Source organism: Alosa sapidissima, chromosome 6 (genome assembly GCF_018492685.1).
Source record: "Alosa sapidissima isolate fAloSap1 chromosome 6, fAloSap1.pri, whole genome shotgun sequence".
Taxonomy (NCBI): Eukaryota; Metazoa; Chordata; class Actinopteri; order Clupeiformes; family Clupeidae; genus Alosa; species Alosa sapidissima.
In genome coordinates, this window is record NC_055962.1 from 24,037,042 (window position 1) to 24,062,041 (window position 25,000).

At 43.0% G+C, this 25,000-nt stretch overlaps 1 protein-coding gene across 1 annotated transcript in view; it reads left to right on the plus strand.

The window, feature by feature from the left end:
• Positions 1–20,016, plus strand: part of LOC121711063 (uncharacterized protein C14orf132-like) — a 29,030-nt gene extending 9,014 nt beyond the window's left edge. Inside the window, exon 2 of the mRNA XM_042094361.1 lies at positions 16,673–20,016. Coding sequence (XP_041950295.1) covers positions 16,673–16,906 — 234 coding nt within the window. The 3' untranslated portion in view covers positions 16,907–20,016. The remainder of the gene's footprint in view (positions 1–16,672) is intronic.
• Positions 20,017–25,000: the final 4,984 nt, after the last annotated feature.

Sequence of the window (25,000 nt, forward strand, 5' to 3'; positions counted from 1 at the left end):
CATTTTACTAAATTGTGTGCATGTTTTACTACATAGTGCATTATTTTTTTTCTAAATTGTGCTCTTTTTGATTTTTGTAAAATGAGCACACCATTTATTAAAATGATTGGTGAGTGAAATTAATGCACAATTTAGCAAAAGGAGCACACAATAAAATCATCGCACATTTTCTCAATATACAAAATCTTGCAATGACACCTCCCAGGCTCTGCATTCTCTTAACCTGCTTGACACTTGGAGTGGTTTCCAACAGTCTGGATGAAGCTGAGCACTTACATGTTCAGCACTTTTTGGCTGACTTTCTTTCACTCATACTAAATGAAAATGGCTCTAGGTGACTGTCATGAATCTGGTTATGATCATGTCAGTATAAAGGTCACTTTATATAACAGTGGTCACTTTTAAGAATCTTACATATGAAATATTACTTTATTTTGTGTTATGGCATAGGTTTAATGTTCTACAATGTAGGGAATACAATTGTGAGGCTGAGCCTTACAAGGGGAAAACAAGGGGGATGGGCTGGTTCTAGTTCTGGTTTTGCTTCTAATTCTAGTTCTGGTTCTTACACATTGGTGTCATAAGTAGAAAAGAGATGATGACAATTAAGTAAGGTTGACAATTTGAAAGCCTTGCCAAATGTAATTAATCCAGTTTTCACAGCAGAGGCTTGGTTGTTAAGAAGGATGCTCAAATCACACAGAATTATTTATGCATATATATGCTACCTAATGCCATCTGCATGTGACAAATCTTACAGCTTACATCTTACAGCACTACCAGGATTTGCATACGCACATTCACATGGTGTATTTGACACACATCTCATGTGAGTGCATTGTTGGATGGAGAAATGTCACAGGTTGTGGAACAGAAGGTGCTCGGGCCCGTCATATATGTGGTGGTGGGTGTGGGGGGTGGGGGGGGTTGAGGGCAGTAATTGGCTTCTCTTGCTTCGAGGCATCTCGACAGCCTGCCTGTATGTTCGCTGTGCCCCTGCCGTGTGTTGAGCCAACTGAAGGCAGCAAACGGTCTTAATGGCCGTCTTGCTTTTTTGGGCTTGGTCCCACCTGCAGAAGCCAGATCAGATGGTGCCAGATCGGAATGTAATTATATTTGGCGGCGGATTAAATGCCTCTGGCCAAAGCGGCTTCTGATATTAATTGCGACTGCTGGATGAGTTACCTAGTCTGTGCCCTTTGGAGGTTGGGGTGAGGGGGAAGGGTAGTGGAACAATGAAAATAGCAGTTGGCCATCTGAGAGAATTAACCATCAGACAATGAAGCTCTGGGCTGTTGACAAAAAAGAGCACAACTGTGGCATGACTTGTCATTTCAACCTCACAGTGCCAAAATGCATTGCAATGTTATTAGCATTTACTTTTTGACTATAGCATCAGAACGAAAAAGCGGAATGATACAATTGTAGTGTCTTAGCAGATATTGCATTTTTTGACCAAAAAAAAAAGACATTACTTTGTATTGTAACAGTTATGTGCCTCCAGTATGATGGAATAGCGAGCCCTTTTGAATGCCATTGCTTGTTATGGTTGCCTGAATGTTAATGGGTTTGGGGGCGGTGGGTGGGGGTGGTGGTGTGTTGGGTGGGCACTGGGCACAAGATGGAATGGACTGAGGGGAACTTGTTTTGAGAGAATCGAATGAAAATAGAAATGACAGTGGAGAGTGAGTCATATGCTGTAGCCAGGGGATGCCTCTCTCTCGCCCCAACCCCCCCCCCCCGAGAGAAGCATGACTTAATGACCAACGTGGGCAGCTGACAGTCACATTATTATAGCTAATATTCCCCTCAGTCTGTACTCTGGCTCTGGATAGCATTCAGATGGCTGCTTATGATCCCTCTCCATGCAACATTTCATTTATTCACTCAACAGAGGTGGGTGAGGTGGGAAGCTGTTTTGTAGAGCTGTTTTGTAGGCTGTAATCACCGCTACAACCAGCTAATAACAGAGGACGGTGTGGCGAGGGTTTTATTGCTAGGAAAGATCTGTCCGATAATCCCTCCTCATGGTTTATCCACATCATCCACACTCCGGGCACAACCACGGTGAGCACTGTTAAGTGGATCACTGATTAAAGCCCGTAGTTAATCATGTAATGATAGAGGGCTCCATGGTTCTTTTGTTGTATGTTAATATTCAAGGCATGGATAGAAAACAATTACATGCTATTGAGGAGCAATTACAGTAATGAAGTTCCAATTATTTTAGTTAAAATCAATTCAATTCAATGTTGATTATTTTCTTAGCTCCATTATAACAAGCTTTACTTCACTAGGTCTGAGGTAAAAACCCATAGCAAACACATAGTTTAAACCTATGGAAAAATCATCACATTACACACTATAGAGGGGAAAAAGTTGAAAATTAGATCTAGACCAAGCAACCCACTCAACAAAATCAGCACATGGCAGCTCAAAACCCAGCTGATATGACATTGGTACGATTTCATATTAAATTAAACATTCAAAGAGTACAAATGCCTGAACAGATGGATAATTCACAAATTATCAAGAAAATGGCAGGAGAAAAAGAGATGGTCAGCAAGTGATTTTTGTAGTGTGACTGTACGGCAAAATCATCAGGCCCTGGAGGGAGGCAGCCGAGCACATCCAGGTGGACATTCCCACGCTCAACCCCCCCCCCCCCCCCCCCCCTCCGGCGTGGCGTTATATATATCACTGACCAGCCTGGTTTGCATGACTGTGTGTGTGTGTGTGTGTGTGTGTGTGTGGGTGTGTGTGTGTGTGTGTCCGTGTGTACTGTAGGTATGTGTGTGTGTGTGTGTTTGCACATGTCTGGAGGATGGGCACCAATCAGGAAACATGTTAGCCTAGCTGCTAATGGGCTACAAGGGGTTTCATAGCTTCTGGGTCTTGGGAGGAAAAGAGTGGTTGAATGAGAATGAAGATACAAAGCGTCCAGATGATGCACTGTTTTTCCCCCTGCAGAACTGAAATACTCAGTGTGCATGAATAATCTCATAAATGTGGAAATTAGGGCTTGTTACAGCACTGATGTTCTCTCTTCTATTGGGTTGGGGATGTATTATGAGCTTCTGCATCTCTACAATATCAGAAGTGGGTTGTACATCAAAAAATTAGGAGTTGGGTGAAGAATGTCCACCCCTGTGGATCAAAGCATCTGCAACACGTTGCGTACCATATATCATCAATCGGTAGATTTCACCAGTTAATGTGCAACTCCATTAAAGTTGGCAGTTATTAGTATGCAAATTAAACTTTGCTCATCTAACTCTCATCATGGGAGCATGGGAGACTCTAAATGGAGAGACACTGCTTCAAGTTTTTTCCCGTGCCTCAGAAATGGACGAGGATTGGGAAGGCGTCAGTCATTTCATAACTATTTAGTTAATGCTCTTTTGTTCTATTGCTTTTAATTAATTTATAGCTGAAACAGACAATTGAGCTTCATGGGGTTTTTTCCTGGACATTTCTCTTTAAGCACTTTGTAATGACAGTTGGCATAGGAAAGCATTTGCAGGTTAATGGAGTCACATTTTCTTCATTTGAGCATAATTCTTTATATTTGTGTGGGCAAATAACAATTTCATCTGTCCACAAATGCCCCATTGTGAGTGGATCAAAGTTGTGATTATTGCCAGTGTGTAATTAACATGGGGTCACAGACTTTGGCAGTGGCCCAGATATCAATGCTTACACTTTGTGGTGTGATAGCATTACTCCGGCTAAATATCTTACACCACGATCATGCGATGTCGGAGCCCTGTGTCTCGTGGCAAACTGTTGCGGCTGTAGAAATCTGTAACACTTATGTAATCACTGTCACTTCTCCCTGGAGGCGGGCGGTTGATGAAACACAGCACCTCTGACTCATACAGGGATGCATTTCAACGTCAAAAAAAAGAGGAGACTCTGGCATAGTTTTACCCGGTTTCTCTCATTAGTTCTACCAGAAAGACTCAGTAGACAGAATAGAATCAGTTAACAATTTAATTAGTAAAGGAACGGCTTGGATACAAGCATGATAAAGAGTCCTGAATAGGTAACGGTCTTTGGCGTAGGCCCCGTCTCGGATCCGTCCAGCGATGAGCGGATCTCGTCTCCTGCCGATGGATGAAGGCAGGGGCGGGGAGCCTACCCCCCACGACGAGACGGGGACCAACTGGTGGCAGTGGCTGAAAGATGATGTGGTAGGCAGACCATGCCCGATTGACGTGGACTGCTGGCAGAGGTGGCTGGAGGGGAGGTGGAGGGGACGTCAAAGTCAGTGTACTGAGAAGCAGAAGCAGTGTTAGGTGGTACATATTTAAAGAGCCCACTGGATTCCTATAGGCTAGCGCTGATTGAATAAGTGAATGATCGGATTGCAGGGCTTTCCCGAAAGTAGGCAGCTAAGATTGGCTACGTGTTACCATGGTAGGAGTAAAGGCTACACTACGAGTCTTCCTAGTAGAACTTTCGCTGAAGCTATCATTTCTGTGCACTGTCAGGGCCCTTTGCAAAATAAACAGGAAATAAAGCAGCCCAGCTCTTATTGTTGCTCCCTGATCCACCCCAGCATCTCCTATGTATGTGCAGCGGGGTTTGTAATAGATGCAAACAACGGCGCCTCTATCTCCAGGCAGGTTCACGCCTCTATCAGGCACCTGCAGCCTTCGCTTGCCTTTATCTTTAGCAGTGGCACAGCAGGACTATTAGCTGTTAGCTTTTTGTTTCCCAGCGGTGCCATTGTCTAATCTCCACGATCAGTGCCATGATTGCAAACATGAATGCTCTCTAAAAGCATGCAGCAAGGTGCCCCAGAGGAGGGATGCTGGGGTTTTTTTCCACCTTTGAGATGGATTGTCAGTCGTGGATATGTTTGGGGGATTTCATCCTGGATCCATCTGTTGACTTGTCAGTGTAGCCTCCCTGCATCTCTTGTTTTGGTCTCTTGAGCCGATTGTAGCATCACCTGGGCAATCAGCGAGGTTTGGGTTCCGCTTGACACTGCGGGGCCCTTTGATGTATTTATCCGGTTGACATTTGCACAGTCACAGAGACCTCTTGCCTTTCTGTCATTGTCATTCTGCTCAGGGCAGGTCACTCTGCGCGTCTGGTGTTTCTCTGTTTGTTCACCTGGCTGAAGGGAGCAAACACTCAAAGAACAAAGTCTCTCACATTCTCTCTCTTTCCTTCACATTCTCTCTCTCTTTCGCTCTTTCTCTCCATTTTCATGTGTTGAGTAGGCTACCTCAACACTGCTTGCAAATCACTAAATAAATTTGAACTGACTAAACCATGCTGGCAGGGCAGCTGTTTCAAAACCTTATTCATTCATTTTCTTTCTTCTTTCTTTCTTTCTTTCTTTCTTTCTTTCTTTCTTTCTTTTCCATTCCTTTGTTCTTTCGAGGAATGACTGAGCTAAAGAACTGAAGGATTAGAAGATAGGCAGGGCAAAAATAGCTATGCGACTAGGCTGTGTCGAGGGTGCTCTATCTTCAGCACAGCGCTAATGCTCATTTGTGCTACCTAGAGAAATGGCTTCTCTCCGTGTGTCGGATTACTTCCGATCAGTCATCTCCTATCCGAGAACACATCAGCAGTGCAACTCCAAACTTAGGCCCCTATCTTGGACCCGATGCAAGGTGGTGCAAAGTGCCACGAAAGCTTATTCTTATCTTGCACCCAGTCAGTGGCGGATTTTTTAAACTTTTATTAAGCCTCACGCCCAGGGCTGTGGTAATTAGCAACATAAGGTGTGGTGTGGTGCATGATCCAAAAATGAGTATCTCTAAAAATCATTACACCACTGATCAAGAAAAACTTGATCAATAGCGAAAGGCGCATAAAGCACAGCTGAAGACGCATTGACACGAGATGTAAGCAGCAATTCCTCTGCAGGATAAATATCCTTAGGATTTGTATTCAGTCGTTTGTACACTATTGACTATGAGACCACAGTAAAGTTAGTTTCACTTTGCCTATGAGTTCAAATAATAGACGAGTGCGGATGCGTGTAGGCTAAACTCTGCTAGTCACAAACAGGTTTTAGTAAAGCATGGTTTAGTGGAATACCTGTTCCATACTGTCTCGCGTGCAAGCAGATTCCTTCAAATGCACCGCTGACTATCAAAATACCAGTGCACTGTTGCGCTGAAGTTGCGCTGCTCTAAAGGGAATGACAGATGTCATTCTCATTGGTTTAAAGGATATCACGCCCAAAACACACCCATGACTGACTAAGAAACATAAGAACAACCTTTTTGCGCCAAGCGCCCGACGCTTGATCACATAATCGCGCCAATAAATTAGTGAATATGGACTGGCCATGCCTTTAATGTCTATAAACTTTACGTCTCTGACAATTCATTTCTGATCGCCAAGATAGAGCCCTTAGTCTTATTTCTTCTCCTGTTTTGTAATCTGTCAGGTCAAACATCCAGATTGGGATATGGGTTTGCATGTTACAGAATACATGCCAGAATATTCAATCTCTCATAAACAAAAACCCAGAGTATATTATCTTAAAGGCCCCCTATGCAACATTTTCAACTTAATAAAACAGTTTAGAAATCATTGTGATGGTTAAATGACCTCTTGTGGCATCTTTCCCTGCTCCCTCTACGGTCTCCTAGTGGAAAACCATCTTTGCAAGATCACTGCACTAGAGTCCCGGCAGTGTCTGAATCAGGAAGTTCTGTGAGAAGCGAGAACGAGCGAGAAACACAAAATGCTTAAAATTCTGGCATTGGTAATACACACGCCCCCCTCAAGCACTGGTTAGCCATGCCGGCTAGCTATTAGATGGCTTCATTTTTTATCATGGCAGAGCCAGCGAAAAGACCAAAAAGACGGTTGTGGAATATGCAACCCATGTAGGGGAAGCTCTGTAGAGAAAAATGCAGCAACAAAAGTGAGTTACTGGACTTACCGAACAGCCCTTTAACAGTCGTGCCAAAGCTCACTGAGTTATTGACGTACACACCCCTTTGTAGAAGTTGTTGTATAGGGCCTATAATGCAGATGAAAAGAAGGGCATCTTTTGATGTATTCTCTAGGTGAGGATTTACTCAGACAAGGCTCCTGAGATATTGAATGTCTTTGATTGGATCTCGGTAAACTGGAATAGATCAGGGAATGCAAGAATATGTAAACATATATAAACAAACTAAAAATAAATAAACACACACACAAAAACACACAGACACACACAGAAGGTTTGCGAGGGAAGTGGTAGCAGTGCAACCCACGAATGTTGGATTTGATCAAATCAAAAGAGTGGCATGTTTTTGCAGAGTGGTCACATTTAACAGGCTCGTCCCAGTTTATTTGCTACGTCTGTTGAGACTGTTCTGCATTTTTCCAAGGCATCCCAAAGACACAAGGCTTGGGATCAAAGCAGAAAGGAGACATGTAGACTCCAAACATCTGTTACATATTCAAGCCAGTGATACATTATTTAAAATCATGCTCACCTGAATTTTTAATGGACCTCTGTGAGCAAACATCTCTCACATAGGAAACAGATGCCCCTGGACTGTAAACTTTTTCATCACGCTTATAGACAAATCACTTCAGCAATTCGGTCAGTTAGAACATGATTTCATACATGTTATCAATATGTTTAAATTTGTTTGCAATCTGGAAATAAATAAACAAACTGTCGAAATTGAACAAATCCCCCTGTAGGTGTGTTTACTTGCAACATTGGGTTAGGTGGTGCATTAGTAATGATTAAAATGTTTGTAAGATTTCTTATTACTAATGAATAAATAGAAGTGCCAAGTCACTGTCAAAACTAAAACTGCAATCAAAGTATCCTCACATAACCTTACCATATTGTAAGGAAATAGCAATAGAACTATGTATTGTATCATAGGCCACTGGTTATGGCAGATAATGCTAGAAACAAACTGGCTTCTTGTCAATAAATTCCCACAATTCTGTCCACCCTACAACTCAGTGGCCCTACAGATAGAGATCTCCAGAGATGGAGAAGATCTCCAATATGTGCATACTGTGTGTAGACATATGTTTATCATGTGATCCTATAGCGTTATGCATACAGTACATCCATTTCACATCAAACAGATGGTCAGCCTGTACAAGAGCACTTTGTTTTCTCCAGCTACTGACTGCCCCCCACCCCTACTGCCTACCTCACTTCTCTCACCCCTACTGCCCACCTCACTTCTCTCACCCCTACTGTCCACCTCACTTCTCTCACCCCCACTGCCCACCTCACTTCTCTCACCCCTACTGTCCACCTCACTTCTCTCACCCCCAGTTCCCCCATTGCCCACCTCACTGGCTTGGAACATTGAGACCCAGCAGTGGCTGTCCTGTATTGATTACTGGGCAGTTCTTGCTCTCATACTAGTAGATAATGAGGAGGACATTGACCTCTGATTCACCACACAGAATGGCCGTATTTGTGAGGGACTTTGTAATGATCTGCACACTTTCATAGCGGAGTAATTCTATTCAGAGAATAGGCTGAGAGACGGAGAGAGAGAGAGGGAGAAAGAGAGAGAGAGAGAGAGAGAGAGAGAGCAAGAGTGATATTTGGACTGCTGAACACCAAAGACTAAGGCCACACAAATGACATTTAGTCCACTGAATATGGAATTCTGTACAGACACGTTCATCTCCTTGTTATTCTCTGCAGGGGCGCAGCTACCCATTTTTTGAGGGGTATGCAACAACAAATTGGCGCCCCCCCCCAAAAAAAAAAAAAAAAAAAACACAAACAACAATAGCCAATAATGTATTACATATTATTATTTTTTAAGAAATTCTGCCGATTTGAACTTGAAGTATTGTTAAATGTCGCATTGTCACTTTAAGAGAGTCTAAACGGTTCTCATAACGTCCTTTTGGCAGCTGTTGCTCACAAAGCCGGATAAGGCTGATCCAACTCTAACCTTTGTTTGCGCCACATTGACAGCACAATATTAAGTTATTACAAGGAGTCTTGTTAGGAAATGTAATCATGTAATGAGTTGTTGCTAGTGTGACATTTCTGTGTGCAGTTTGCCATTAAAAGTGCCGTGGAATATAGGCTGTTTCAATCGGCATATGCTTAGCAAACGCTAGTTAGTCTGGTAACATGAATAGCATGAACATGAAACGTGTGCTTCCAAGTACAGACGTCACACTTTAAATCCTACCTGTTGTTTTTCACCATTCACTTATTTAACTACTGTCGCATCCCTTGACATGCCATCTCATTTTCCCTTTCTTTTTCTATTTTAGCCCCCGACAGCTTTTTTGCTTCATACATCTTTTTCCATAGACGAAAACTCACTACTCGTACCTGCTCACTCAGCGCTCACGGCGCCCCCACTCCCTCTTCTATGTCAAAATTCTATGATAGAATCTTATGAGATAGGGCGCCTACTCTAGCCGGTTATTTAACATCGAGGAAATGCAGAAATGATTTAGAAACGTACAGTATCTACATATAGAATACACCAAATATATTATTTTATTTTTTTTACCATCACTTTGGCGCCCCCATGGTTCTGCGCCCCTATGCGCCGCATATAGCGCATACCCACTTTTTGCGCCACTGATTCTCTGGGACCAGATAAGACGTACTCATCTCCATGTCTCCATGTCTATTCAAATTCAGCATGGAAATGTGCTCTCGTCTTGTGTGATCGATACGAGGCCTCTTAGGGAGGTTTTGGAGGAGGCAAGATAAGCCTGACGAAAGCATCACCTTCTTACTGAGTTTTATCTCTCTCTGCGTAGGGAAGGGCTCTTTTATTCCTTCCTGGATGGATGTCGATATCTTAAACTCCTTTTATCATTTTGCACTTGTGTGTGTCTGTGTGTATGTGTGTGTGTGTGTGTAGGTGTGTGTGTGTGTGTGTGTGCCTGTGTGTATGTGTGTGCGTGTGTGCACACCTTTTTCTCATGATTGATTTTATTTCTTTTTTTGTCTTATTCTTCCTCCATGTCCACTGTATACCTGAGGCTTCATTCTCTTCCATTGATTCCTGGAAGCGGAGAGGGAGGCTAAAGCAGTCTAGTGGAAAAAGCACTGGGCGATACACTCATCATCCCCCTCCCGCACTATATATATATAGTATAAACACACACACACACACACACACACACACACACACACACACACACACACACACACACACACACACACACACACACACACTCACACACACACACACATTAGTTGCAACCTAGCTCTCTGTTTATGGTCCTGTGGTCTTGGAGCAAACCTGGGGTTTCAGTCTGTCAGTTTGACCTTAATCCCACATGTCCCTCCACTGTTGCCCTTGGCAAAGGGAGCGCGCAGGCTCACATAGCAGGCAGCTGCCTCTATATTTTATTAGTGTGGCAGTAGCATGCTGTGTACTAAAAACACAGTAGCACCTCTCTCACATGCACACACTCACACACACAGTTTCACAGTTTCATCCGGTAAAGTATGCAGAAATATTTATTTCATGTAGAATACTAATGAAATGTCAATATAATAATCAATAATATAACTTTACCAATGATAATCCTTTATGTTATAATAATGTAATATAATGTAGCTCATTTGAGGGACAACTGAACTGACAAATTTAGACAGTGTCCCTGTCATTGCAATAGGACATTGGGATTGATATTTGTTTGGTGGCTTTTGGCCATAGGGAAGAGTGCCACCTACTAAGAGTGACGTCTGATGAAGTGTTTTGAGAAGCTTGTGAAAAACATTATCTGCTCATCCCTCCCTGCCTCCTTCGACCCCCTCCAATTTGCTTACAGAGCCAACAGGTCTACAGAGGATGCCATCTCAAACCTCATGCACACCACCTTAACTCACCTGGAGGAGGGGAATGGGAATTATGTGAGGATGCTGTTCATTGACTTTAGTTCAGCATTCAACACGATAGTACCTCTCACCTTGGTCACAAAGATGAAGGCCTTAGGACTGAACACCACCCTGTGTCACTGGATATTTGACTTCCTCACCAACCGTTCACAAGTGGTTAGAGTGGGGGGTCTGACATCTGACTCATTAACCATCAGCACTGGTGCTCCCCAAGGATGTGTTTTGAGTCCACTGCTGTACAACATCTACACACATGACTACAAAGCCAACAGTAGTCATACCTCCATCATCAAGTTTGCAGATGACACAGTGATCTTGGGCCTGATTAGTAACAACAATGAACAGCTCTACTTGGATCAGGTTGATGAGGTGGCACAGTGGTGTCAATCTAACAGCTTGACACTGAATATCAATAAAACCAAGGAAATGGTAGTGGATTACAGAAGGCAGCAGCAGCCGGCCCGCGACGTATGTCAAAATAATAATGTAATCCGGCCCTTGAGGCTATTTTTAATTGCGACAAACAACGATACTGATTAAAATAGACGATAGATACAAGTACGGTGACAAATCTCAATTGTAGCCTACTCTGCTCCACTATGTGCTAGACATCCAGAGCTTGATTCAAACCCAAAATCGCTGCGCAAAGTTTTCAGGAATTACTTGTATTACACGCGAGAAACACAAAGACGTGCATTTGTAATGACGCGGAAGCGATGCATGCCATAGTTTTGCACAAATTGAAGCAGAAATAGGCCTACACCTAATGTTGAAAAACGTTCACGTGTGATGAAGTCTTAGGTAGGCTATGTTATTCACCTATTCTGATTCTGAAGGAGAATATCCTTTTGGAGATTATGATCGATTGTCTATTGACAGTGATAGTCACAGTGCGTCTGTGAATGGAGGTGCGTCTTTGCGTGTATACGACGGTGTCCACTAAGCATACCATGCTTATTTCGACCCTCTGCCCAACATAGTTTGGAGGTTGCAGTGGTAATCGTGATGAAAGTGTCCGTAATGGACGTGGTACAGACAGCAGGGCTAGTAGAAATAGAACTACAAAGTCACCCGCAATATGATGCGAACTTCTGGGTACTCAGATTACCCGCGATAGGAACTGATTTGATCAGAATACTTTATTGTAGGCCTTGTGGTTTAGTAATACATCACTAAACCATATACATCTTAGGTGTTGGTATACATCTTAGGTGTTTTCCTGTTAATTTGTTATGTGGGTAATATGAAAAAAAGGAAAGTAAACCTGCTCAAATATGTTCATCCAGTATTTACTGAAAGGTGCATAATTTGAGGTGCTTGCCATCCAGTGATGGGTACATTTACCCCCTTCATAAACTTTTGTTTATACTCAAAGATTTTTACATTTACAGTAGGACTTTATCTCTGACCACTTTCAAGCCATGGCCTTTTGAAATTTTGATATAAAAATCCAAAGGTGTTGCTTTCTTAACCCTGACGCCTAGTTTGCCAGGTTTAAAAAAGTTATGAGAGGAAAATATTTTTATTTGGTGTGAAACACACACATACCCGTTTTTATGCTTTTTGTTTGTTTTATAATTTGTATTAATATTTATTTTATCATTATTTTATTTATAAGCTTAGGTTGCTAGCACAGGTGTCTAAAACTAGATAAAAACACTTGCACTTTCTGTTTGCAGTTTTGTGTGGTATTTGAAAAAAAGAACATTGCATTTTCAGAAATAGCCGGCCCTCCAATCAGATGACGTTGGCAGAAGTGGCCCCCAGCTCATTTGAGTTTGAGACCCCTGCTGTAGAGAGAGTCACAAGTTTTAAATACCTTGGTGTCCACATTACTGAAGACTTAACATGGACTGTTAACACTCAATATGTTCTGAAGAAGTCCAGACAACGACTCTACTTCCTTCGTCAGCTAAGGAAATTCAAAGTTTCTACATCCATCATGAAGGCCTTCTACACTTCAGCGGTTGAGAGTGTTCTAACTGGTAGCATCATCACCTGGTATGGGAACTCCACAGTTAGAGATTGTGGTACTCTGCACAGAGTAGTGCGCTCAGCTGAACGTACTATAAGAACTCAACTCCCTGCTCTACAAGATATCTATTCCAGAAGAGTACTCCTAAGAGCCCAAAAGATTCTGAAGGACTCTTCTCATCCTAACAATGGATTATTCCTACCGCTGAAATCAAGAAGACGCCTATGTAGTCACAAAGCCAGAACTGAGAGACTCAGGAGAACTCACACTACACTGTATACTGACTTTGCACTCATTCACTCCTCAGCACTCATGACCCCCCCCCCCCCACACACACACACACACACACACACACACCTACAAGACTTTTAGCACTTTTACATTCCTCACCCTATGCTACAGACCTTTTATTTATTTTCTTATTTCATCACACGTCAAAACACACACACACACACACACACATATCTGACTTTCTCCAACTTTTGCACATCTCCATAGAACTTTTTATTTATTATTTTTTGATTTCTCCTCCATCTACCCATGTCCTTGATTGCCTAGCCTTTCTGCCCCCCCCCCACCCCCATCCCCAACACACACACAAAAGACACACACATTTACATCATCACTGTCATCACCTCACATACATACAGCACACTGCTTGCTACAGTAAGCCTCCTCTACATACTTGCTGCACACTGCCCCCAACTACCCACACACACACTACACACACACACACACAGTCACTGCTCCACTCCCCTCCCGCCCACACACACATCTTCACTGTCATCACTCACATACATCATACATACAGTACATATGTGTGCGTACATATATGTGCATGCGTACATATGTCTACTGTGTGTGTATGTGTCATACGTATAATTACTGTGAATGTATGTGAGTGTGTGAATATCTGTTTATGCACATGTGTGCATATGGAATGGCTTAACATGACCCCTGGATGCAAAAATACGCAAAAAAATTGGTCATCCTAGGCCCTACGGTTCTCAAGATATTCACAGAAAACTCTGTTGGTGTACTAAATGTACACATAAATTAATTTATTGTATGGCCCCCCATGAACGAAAGTCCATGAAACTTGGCATACATTCAGAGGGTGTCATAATGATCCTACACTTTCAATTTCGAGCAGTTTTGACCATGTCAGCCAGAGATATTGTGAGAACAACACCTAATTTTGTGCTTTTTAATTTTTAACTAGGTGTCGCTATACAGTACATGAAATGAGTGGTTATGGAATGGGTTGACAGGCCCCTTAATATCAACATACAAAAAAAAGGTGGTCCTCTAAACCCTACGGTTCTCGAGATTTTCACAGAAAACTGTGTCCGTCCTACACTCCTTTCGGGGGTCCAGTCCAGCGGGGGGGGGCTACAGATCAAAACGAAAAATAATGGTTCCATGCTATCCTTGTGGGGCTACATGCCCACCAAGTTTCATGTACCCCGGTCTTACAGTGTCCCAGGAATCCTTGACGGAAAATTGGCCATGCGAAAAAAAAATAAAAAAATCTGACTAAACTTATATAAACCTTCGCTGCGCGGTGGTCATAATAAATAGAAAGAGAGAGTATAAAGTGCAGTGTGTGTACAGCAAAATGCTTGCATGTGCATTTTGCCTATTTTTGCTTAGCAGACACGTTTGTGTCCACACACAGATCAAAACAAGCAGACAAGCTTACACACATACACACAACCACACACACAAAATAAACAAACACACACAGAGATACCCCCCACATCGGTAGTGCATGCATCTGTCACTTGCAGATATGAAGAAGATGTGACGACTGACCTCTCTGGCAGTAAGTGTGTGTGAGGCAGGCAAAGATGGCAAGGAGACATGTTTGGGGGAAGGGAGGAGGGAGGAAGACCAGGGGGAACGAGGGTTGTTTTTTCATCTCTCTGTGGTATTTTTAGTCCATGATTGGTCTTCCAAGAAGGACCACTGTCACCAAACGCCCACTAAGAGCACCCATCTAAGAATATAGCACCCACACCTTTAAACCGCTTACAAAGCTCTCTGAGACGCTATGTTTATTATGACCGCCGCGCAGCGACATGGATAGCATGGAACCATCGTTTTTCGTTTTGATCTGTAGCCCCCCCCGCTGGACTGGACTCCCCGAAAGGAGGGTAGGGCAGACACAGTTTTGTGTAAATATCTCGAGAACCGTAGGGTTTAGGAGGACCATTTTTTGTTTGTATGTTAATCTCAAGGGGCCATGTCAACCCATTCCATAACCACTCATTTCATGTATAGCGCCACCTAGTTAAACACAAAAAAGTAAAAATGAGGTGTTGTAATCGCAGGTATCTGTGACCTAACATAGTCAAAACTGCACAAAATTGGAAGTGTAGGATCAGTATGACACCCAATGCACGTCAAGTTTCGTGGAATTCTGTTCATGGGGGGCCAAACAATAAATTAATTTATGTTACTATACACCAACTGGTCTGTAGGTGGCCAGAGACAGTTTTCTGTGAATATCTCGAGAACCGTAGGGCCTAGGAGGTCCACCTTTTTTTGTATGTTGGTCTTAAGGGGCCATGTCAACCCATCCCATTACCACTTATTTTATGTATAGCGCCACCTAGTTAAAAATTAAAAAGCAAAAAATTAGGTGTTTTCATCACAATATCTCTGGCTGACATGGTCAAAACTGCACAAAATTGAAAGTGTAGGATCATTATGACACTCTCCGAATGCATGCCAAGTTTTGTGAACTTTCGTTAATGGGGGGCCTTAGAATAAAATAATTTATGTGTAGATTTAGTGACCGTACACCAACAAGGATTCCCAGGACACTAAAAGACCGGGGTACACGAAACTTGGTGGGCATGTAACCCCACATGGATAGCATGGAACCATCGTTTTTCGTTTTGATCTGTAGCCCCCCCCCCACTGGACTGGACCCCCCAAAAGGAGGGTAGGGCAGTTTTCTGTGAATATCTTGAGAACCGTAGGGCCTAGGATGACCAATTTTTTCCGTATGTTTGCCTCCAGGGGTCATGTTAACCCATTCCATATGCACACATGTGCATAAACAGATACACACGCACACACATACATTCACAGTAATCATACGTATGACACATACTCACACAGTAGACATATGTACTCATGCAAACACAGGCACATACGCAGGCACACACACAAGCACGCACACACACACACACATAAACATAAACATGTACAGGCACACATGCACACAATTCAAGAATTTCTCAGAATTATGAACAGGCAAGATGGGGGTGGGGTTGTATAAAATTAGTTTTACATGTGAAATCTATGAACTAATCATGTTTTGGTACTTGTTGTCTAGCAGATACCAGTGAGAATTGAGTGTGGATAATGCAATTTAGTGAGACAGTTAGAATCATATAGGCCTTTCAGCGTGATTTATTTTTGTGGAAAAAATGTGCTGGACTGGGCGGCGGTCATATTTTGTACCGCTCTGCGGTACATCTAGTTCTTTAAAGCATGGTGCATGATCATCCATGTTTGCAGTTTCCCACTGTCATGGAAATTGCTTTTTGATTGGAATTCCAAGGATGACCGTTATGCCTTTCAAAGCGAAGGTATTTCACATTTGAGGCATTAGATCTCCCAAACAAGGGGAGACGTCCAGCTGTTTTGAGAATATCTAACTATATGCAGTTTGCTTTTGATGCTGAAGCTTGCATAGTATATGGCACTCATGCTGTGTGCAATGCACTGTGGGATATTGTGTACTCATCGAAATGTAAACACATTCATGTTTATTCCATAGGAATTGACTGTCTCTCTCAACACCATTTATGTCATTCATCAAGTTTTTTTTTTGTTTATTCCCCCTCCCGCAGATCCCCGTCATGACGGGCGCCTTCATGGACTCATCGCCCAACGACGACTACAGCACTGACCACTCACTCTTCAACTCGTCAGCGAGCGTCCACGCCGCCGCCATGACTACCCACAACCAGCCGGAGGAACAGCAGCAGCCCATGTCGCGCGATGCCATCTGGCTCTGGATTGCCATCACCGCCACCATCGGCAACATCGTGGTGGTCGGTGTGGTCTATGCCTTCACCTTCTGAGGTCTGGACCGATAAGGGACAGACGGATGTATGGAGTGCCTGTTGGACTGCGTACGGGAGAAGAGTGATGAGAAGCCAGAGAAATTAGCTGCCAAGAACATGGATGGGAAACCCCAATGAAGGCACTTTTTTCCCCCATTTCCCCCATGTTTTTTCTTTAGTTGTGTATTTCACAAATCACAAGTATTTATAGATTAATTTCACCTTCTTCTCCATTTTTGTTTGGTTCTTTTCTTTACTACAAAAAAATCCAACAGGTTGGAGAAAATGTTTTGCAACATTGCAAAGGACTCACTCAAAAGAGACTGGGCATAGGCTACTCCCCAGTGTGAGTTGATCTCAAAAACCTAAATGAATGATCAAAATCGGACAAAAACTACTGCCAAAGGTTTAGGCTGTTAAGCATTTTTTCCTCGCTCTTACTTTGCCTTTGTGTTAGTTGAGCAACATGTACTGTACTACCATAAGCTTTAAATGTACTCAGTGTTGGTATATAGAACCTACCTTTACCAAGTGCAGTCCTGTACAGTCAACTGTAAATTATTGTCGCTGTTTATTATTGTACAGATCTGAACATCTTAACACTGCCTTGTAATCAACAGTGGCTCTTGGTGTCGGTGTCATAGGTAAATATTAAGTTGGCAACAATCATGGAGTTGGGATTGGGGCTGTAAAGAGTCACAAATATCTTAACTAAAGGACCAATCGTGCAAGAAGCACCACTGCATGTTACGCCAACATCCACAAACTCACAGGTGAGCTCAGTTCTGCTTTGCGAAGACTCCGAACTCTCTGGAAGAGGCTGGGCAGTGTGAGGATGACGGTGTGTCTTAGTAAGTCCATCTCTCTTATCGCATTGATTGCTAAAGACAATCTGTTGCCTGCAGTTCTCTCCGATGCCAACTTTTGCCACTCTGTCTCTTCCGAAATGACAAAAGGGATATATTCTCAATTTGATCACAGCAACTGAGAACATTTAAATTCCCAGACAATCTGGCCCACCACGGCCTTATGTATTCTTAATAAATACTAAATCTGATTGGTAAGGGCTGTGAAGGTAGATTAATTTTGACGCAGTCTCAAATTGCAGTGACAATCTTTCTGATTTCAGAAAAAAAGGTTGTCTGGGATCTGCCAACATTAATCGCGAGAAGTCAGTTTGACTGTGGGCTGCGATATAGCTGTGCAGAAAGAAATGATTATGAAGTGGACAAAAGCCTCTTCATTGTTGTATTTGGCCAACTGCAGCTCGACAAAACAAGAGCCTGCCTGCTCTTAATGAGCTCTGGATAAGAGGCTGCCGTTGCCATGGTGACCCGTCTATCCTGTCCCCCTTCCTTCAAAACACAGAGGATTTGGTACCCATTTACGGCCCCTTTTCTGCAAAACACACCATGCAACTTGAACACTGGCAAACTTCCCCCATGCCAAGATATGATGGAGTACTCTTATTTGCAGTGCAACGACAACAAAGCTCTTCTCTAGCGCAGCACAGACAGGCCTAACTGTTTCCTTAGCTATGGCTCGTTTTTCTCTCAAGAGAAATAACCATCCTCATGAGTCACCTCAGTTAACCTGACTCTCGCCAGATGAATTTCGTTCCGCCTAGCTCCACTCACATCCATCAGGGATCGCTTCCGTTAGGAGTGATTTCAGCACCAGATTTTATGGTAGAGCCAATCGGGACGCAGGGCGGAAGTTTCATAGATGTGACGTAGTGGAGAAGCGACTGTGAGACTGTTCTGATTCAGACAATGGCTCGCATCGAGGAAGCAAGCGTCATCAGCGTCACGGGTTGGCTTCGATGTGAGTGGTTGAAGTATCACGTCAATAAAGATGATGGACAAGTGGCTTATCCAATCATATGCCCAGCATTCTGAAACACCTCTCCAATGGAGCGATCCCAGATGGATGTGTGGAGCTAGGCGGAACGAAATTCATCTGGCGAGAGTCATGTTAGTACTCAGTACCCAGTACCCGGAACAAGGAAGCAGCTTTATTTACATTCTAAACTGACACCTTCATATTTTACCTTTGCTGGAACACCCCTCCACCACACACACACACTGCCAACTACTTGCCTGGCATTAGGTCCTGGCAGTAGCATCAGTGAAAGCATTAGGGTAAGATGGGGTGTTGTAATTCCCTTGAGATGTGTGTGTGTGGGGGAGGTTGGCTAATAAAGTGTCTGTAAATCTCAGACACTCCCTCGAGTGTGAGGGAGAGGTCAAGCCAAGCTTGCTAACAAAAATCGTCAGCCGTTAGTGGATAGCCACACATCCCAGCCACCAGCGCCTGCATCTGTGACAGTTGCTTAACGATCCATTTCTGGGTGGCATTTCTGGAAGACCCTTTTTTTCTGAAAGTTTTAATTTACGAGGCAATCCTTAAACACACACACATCTGCTGCCTGTTTTCTTACCGGGGTGGGTTTTCTATTGATCTTAATTGATTGGTCATCTTTTTTACCCCCTCTCTCCTGTGACGGATGACTCATGGGTTAGATGGAGGTGAAGAGGCGGCCAAGCAAGGGGAGAGATTTCTTAATTCCGTTGTGCTGCATTTGATTTACACTAAGTGGTGGAGAAAGGGAAAGCAGCATCTAAACTGTTCAAGGGTGACATTGAGAACGCAATGGTAAAAGTGATGGCATCTCTGTGTGTATTACACCTGAGATCCTGACATGTTCACTGAACACTGATGTTGTAAATTTGGCCTCCCCCTGAGGATACAAGCCTGACAGGCAGTAAAAAAGACCTAATAAATTCATGGATGTGTCCAAACCAACATTGTGTTGTAGGCAGTATTTCTACACTGAAAGTGTTGCTCAACCAAATCTACAGCATCATTCACGTGTCTTCTCTGAGTTTAACGTGGTAAACTGCAATGGTATCTGCTTAGAAACTGTACAGATTTCTATACATATATATTTTGTGTAGGCTCTTCATATCCTGAACAGAGAGCTTCTGTATATTGATGTGGGTGAATAGTCTTTACAGAGAATTCTAATGTCTACATATGGTGGTAGACAGTCACATTGTACCTCACTTGCACACAGATATGTTTTTTTTTTTGTACAAATATATTAAAAATGTCCTCATTAAATGTCACAGGGCTCTGTGTTGTCATTTGGTGTCAGCTCAACATTCCTTTCTTATATGGTCTGTTGGACCTGTTATGTGATGTAGATGATGGCCTTACGATTGTGTAGGCTACTAATTTCGGTGACCAAGCTGACTATTACAGCTCTCCCATATCTGCTGATTCTGTGACTGTGGCTCCAGTGCAACTTATATGGTAAGTGAGGTATAACACAACACAACTGACCAAATGAAGAGAAATAAACAAAGTAAGGGCTATAAAAACCATGAAAATAGAAATTAAGGGCTATAACAATCATGCGTTAGTGTCAGCAAGCTGAAGTACTCGATAGCTGAGACAAGGTGTGGAGGAGGAACGAAGCGACATTGTAAGGACTAGAACGAGATAGAACAGGAGTTCATTATTAATGGTTAATATGGGAGAACACTAACAGGGGTAAGAAATTATGAATAGAAGCAGCATCATATCCTGAACAGAATAGCTGGCAAAGAGCTAGCTGTCACAATAGTGAGAACCACTGGCTAGATTGACAGCCTTGGAAGTTGGGGGTTGCTAGCAGGCTAAAAGCCACAGGTGCTAATGTCTGTCACCAGCACATCTTTCATCTTATTGGTCAGAGGGATGTACACACAGCACAGCTCTTCACCCGCAGGCCTCTGCTACCACAAAGCCGATCTCAGGCCTGTCTTCAGGCGCACACACACACACACACACACACACACACACACACACACACACACACAAACATACTTACACAATGTTGTTTCTTTGTCCGCAAGCCTCAGCAGAACATGTCAGCCATAGCACCCCAACCCCACCTGACTGGAGAGGCTAACCCTGGGTACCCATACTAATCCCTCATTAATAGGGCCCAGCTTGTCCTGACAGATGGAGGGAGAGAGGGATAGAGAAAGGAGAGAGAAAGAGAGAAGAATAAGAAAAGGGTCTACTTGCCAGAGACAGAAGCCCTCTCTATGTTTTTCCATTGCTGTCAAATGCAGACTCTCACAAGCCTTTTAGCAAGTATTTAGAAAAGGCTCTTGGAGAGAGCGCTACACTGGGATTCATCTGTTTAACGAAGGAGGCTTTTCAAGAGAACCCATCCTTACCTGCCATGTTCTCAATGTAGTGCTGTCAGTGTTCTCAGTAGGATGTGTCTCTCCCTTCCTACTTCTCTCTCTCTCTCTCTCTCTTTCTTTCCCTTCTCTGAGCAGAATCCCAACTGGGTTTCTTTTTACCAGGAAAAACAGGGGGTATTGGTCTCAAGTTCTCTTCCAGCGAACATCTATTTTGTCTTTTGATTTGGTGTCGCAGTGCACAGCTGTTCACGTCACTGCAAATGTGAAGAATGACTGTGCTCACCGCTTCCTGCCTGGACGTATCCCATGTGATTTGTAGCTGTGGATAGCTGTTTGTGTGTGTGTGTGTGTGTGTGTGTGTGTGTGTGTGTGTGTGTGTGTGTGTGTGTCTGTGTGTGTGTGTGTCTGTGTGTGTGTGTGTGTGTGTGTGTGTGTGTATGTGTGTGAGTGTGTATGTGTGTGTGTGTGCATGTGTGCGTGCGTGTCAGTTTGTGTGTGTGCACGCAAGGGAAGGAGGATGAATGTTCAATCTCAGAAAAGGTGCAACACATGTGTCTGCTGTTCCACTAATGTCACACTGTTCCATCTTCTGCAAAGTGACATTCAATGGCAGTGGTGGTTTATTAGAGCCCAGCGCTGCCTCTAGCCAATCACCAAATTGAACCCTTAAAGGCCGTGTTGCAGGGTTCATTTTCCAACGAATTTGCACAATTTGCTTGTTGGTAATAAACATTTAAACTGTTATCCATTGTATTTGATGTTGTTGGGTATCACAAAACGGACTATAATACGAAAAAGCAGGTACTATTTCACAGCGTTTGAAGTGATTCTCCTTTCCCCCACAATGCATTGCATTACGTCACCTTGGGGAGGCTACAGACCAAAGCCCACCTTGAGACCCTTGAGAGTAACGAGAGAGGAGTAAAGAGAGACCAGTGAGGGATTGTTCAGCAGTAGATAGCGCAGATTATAGATAAATAGATAGGCTATAGATAGCCTAGATATGTATATAGACAGGTAGATAGATAGTTAGATGGATCATGTCATATGCTGGTCACGGGAGAGCTCCTCGACCAGCGGCCAAAATGCACTCGCTTCCCTAGTTACTGCAGCTCTCCACCACAGTTTCCATTGGGACGGCACAGCCCACACAAGCACCTGCAAAACTGCGACTTACCCATATTATCTCCCTCTTTGGTAAGCCGTACCCTGACGATGTCAATGGCAATCAATCACGAGCAGTAGTTATCGAAAATATTCATGCTGAAGACACGACCAGCCTAATCGGCGGCGGCTAGAAGCTAAGTAACTGGGGTGGCTCACAGGTGGGACTAAAAAGTTAGCCCATAGCTAGCTATCATGATGCTTCATATTCTGATCTTCTGACTAAGTTTGCCCGGTAGCCTACTTATCAGAACTAACGACATGATCACTATCACTAGATATAAAGAAAATGTTGACTTTCATTCGGTGCTGTTCACTGACAGTAACAAAAAAAGTGTCGTAACGTTATAAGCATAATGCATTGAACTGAATAGGTGCATTATGTAGCCTCATAACGAGGCCTCTCAAATTCAGAAAATTGCATTAAACTAAAATCGGAAGACATTGTTATCTTTGTTAGACCATAGGGTCGTTGTCATATAAATGCTGTAACGAAATTCGAAGTGTAAATATACAAACTTTATGTTGAAAGTGTAACCGCGACCGTTTCCCATAGGAATGAATGTAAAACATACCCTCCAAAACGAGACTAAATTGATATCAGGCACCGTTATTACCATTGGTAGATCATAGGGTAGCTGTGATATAAATGCTGTGACGAAATTCGAAGTGTAAATATACAAACTTTATGTTGAAAGTGTAACCGTGATGTCCATTGAAATGTATTGAAATGAATGAAGCGCAGATCATGTAGTCCCCAAAGTGACGTCATCACCGAATTGCGTAAAAAACCCCCGCTAATGCTAAAAACAACAAAAACTGGCATTTAACACCATTTGGAGACATTTTTAAAAATTATATACATATATTGAGTGCTTTATGTACCCATTAATCAACAGTGGTGGTTAACCTGCAACACAGGCTTTAACATGACAGTGTGCGGCGTAATGACTCAGCCGTAATTCTTTTTTGGCCAGCCATCTTTCTTTTTTCTTTCCCTCAGATTGTGTGGATGCGGCGCTATGTTAGTCTTGTTTGTTTTCCTCAGGGTCACTCGGTGAATCCCCTTAAGCGTGATGGATCTGCGCCATTGTGGCTGATCTGCAATTCAGGAAGGGGTTCAACCAAAGGTAGACCGCATATAATTGCAGCCTGAATCCACAGCCTGAGCTAAAGACACAGAAATGTGTGTAGGCATACAGTATACTGTACTGTGTATTAAACATTACTTTCAGCTATTGGTTAGAAAACATCATTGTTGTAAGAGAGAAATGTATATGTATATGTATATACATTTATATAATCAAACATATTTATGGAAATAGGCCACCAGTATTGGTGTGTTATAAATAGATTTAGCTAATGGAGTTTGCGTTCCTGCTGTGAGGACCTTGAAATGTCTGTGTTGTTATTCCAAGTCAGATGCTCCATTGCACATTGTTGAACTTTAGCTGAGGTCCGTGAAATACATTTTTTCCATGTGACCGGTCAGACAGGCAAGGCTCTTGAGCAGAACCTCGGACAGACCCCTGGACATGTGGGTCGGCCCTCTCCCGTCGACATAGCCCTGTCGCCATGGTGACCATGTGTTTAGCTCTCAAACTCCCAGGCTCTTGAGCCTCTGCTGGCGGTGACATTGGCTGAATGGCATATTTATAGACACCTGGGCCCATGAGGCCTTTTTAAAGGCAATCTGCTGGAGGCAGGCAGGCTAGGGATAGATTCGCTTCACACTTCACACAGCTGACACCTTAGATTTTCAGCTCAATAATGACAAATAAATGATTACCTTTTTAGCTTGAGAAAGTGTTGCTCTGTTGTGAAAGATTTTTTTTGTGAAAGGCTGAAGTTAATCTTCATGAAGGATAACTCCTCCTCATTAAATGTGATGCTCGCTGAACAGTTCCATAACAAGCAACCCACAGATGTAGAAACTGCAAACTTTTCATGGTAACTGAAAACTCCCCAGTCCGACTCCCTTCTCCCCTTTACCCTGCTATCTCATCTCCCCCTTTATCTGTCTCTACGTGTGTGTGTCACCCTGATTCATTTGGGGTGTGGGGGCCCTGCTGCTTGAGTGAGGGAGATTGATGGGGGGGACCTCTGTTCATTACGCGCTGGCAGCAGGGCGGACGGGGGAAATCTGGCTCCAATTATAACACGTCCTGTAATGCAGCCAGAGTGATGGATAGCCAACTGTGTGTGACATTAGGTGTCAGGTAAACAAACAGCCCAGGTGGATCATCGGGCCTTGGGAATACATTTACAACTTACAACTTACAATAAGTCATAAAAGTATGTATATGCATACATAAGTGTATATGTCATATGAATTTATTTCAGAATATATTAATAGAATACATTCAGATAGATCTACATGATTATGGAATGAATTGCATTCATTTTTTAGATAAATTGGATATAGAAATTATTGACAGATGATAACTTTTAGATATTCTCAGTTTTGCTGTGCACCCAACCTCACACTTAATTAAGAGACCTTGTACCTAGCTGAAGGTTAATGAATCAGGTGATTGCTATCTTTCCCTCAGGCTCATTTTTGTTATTAATATGAGGCATTCACACAATTTGACCATCAAGTTTCTGGGCTTGTTTCCAAGAGAATCACCAAAACACCGTCTAGATGCTGACTTCATCAGGAAATACTTGAACACATTTAATCGACCATTTAAATAAACACTAATGCAGGGGTTTCACTGCAGTTATTGTTATACAGTTGAGGTATCTG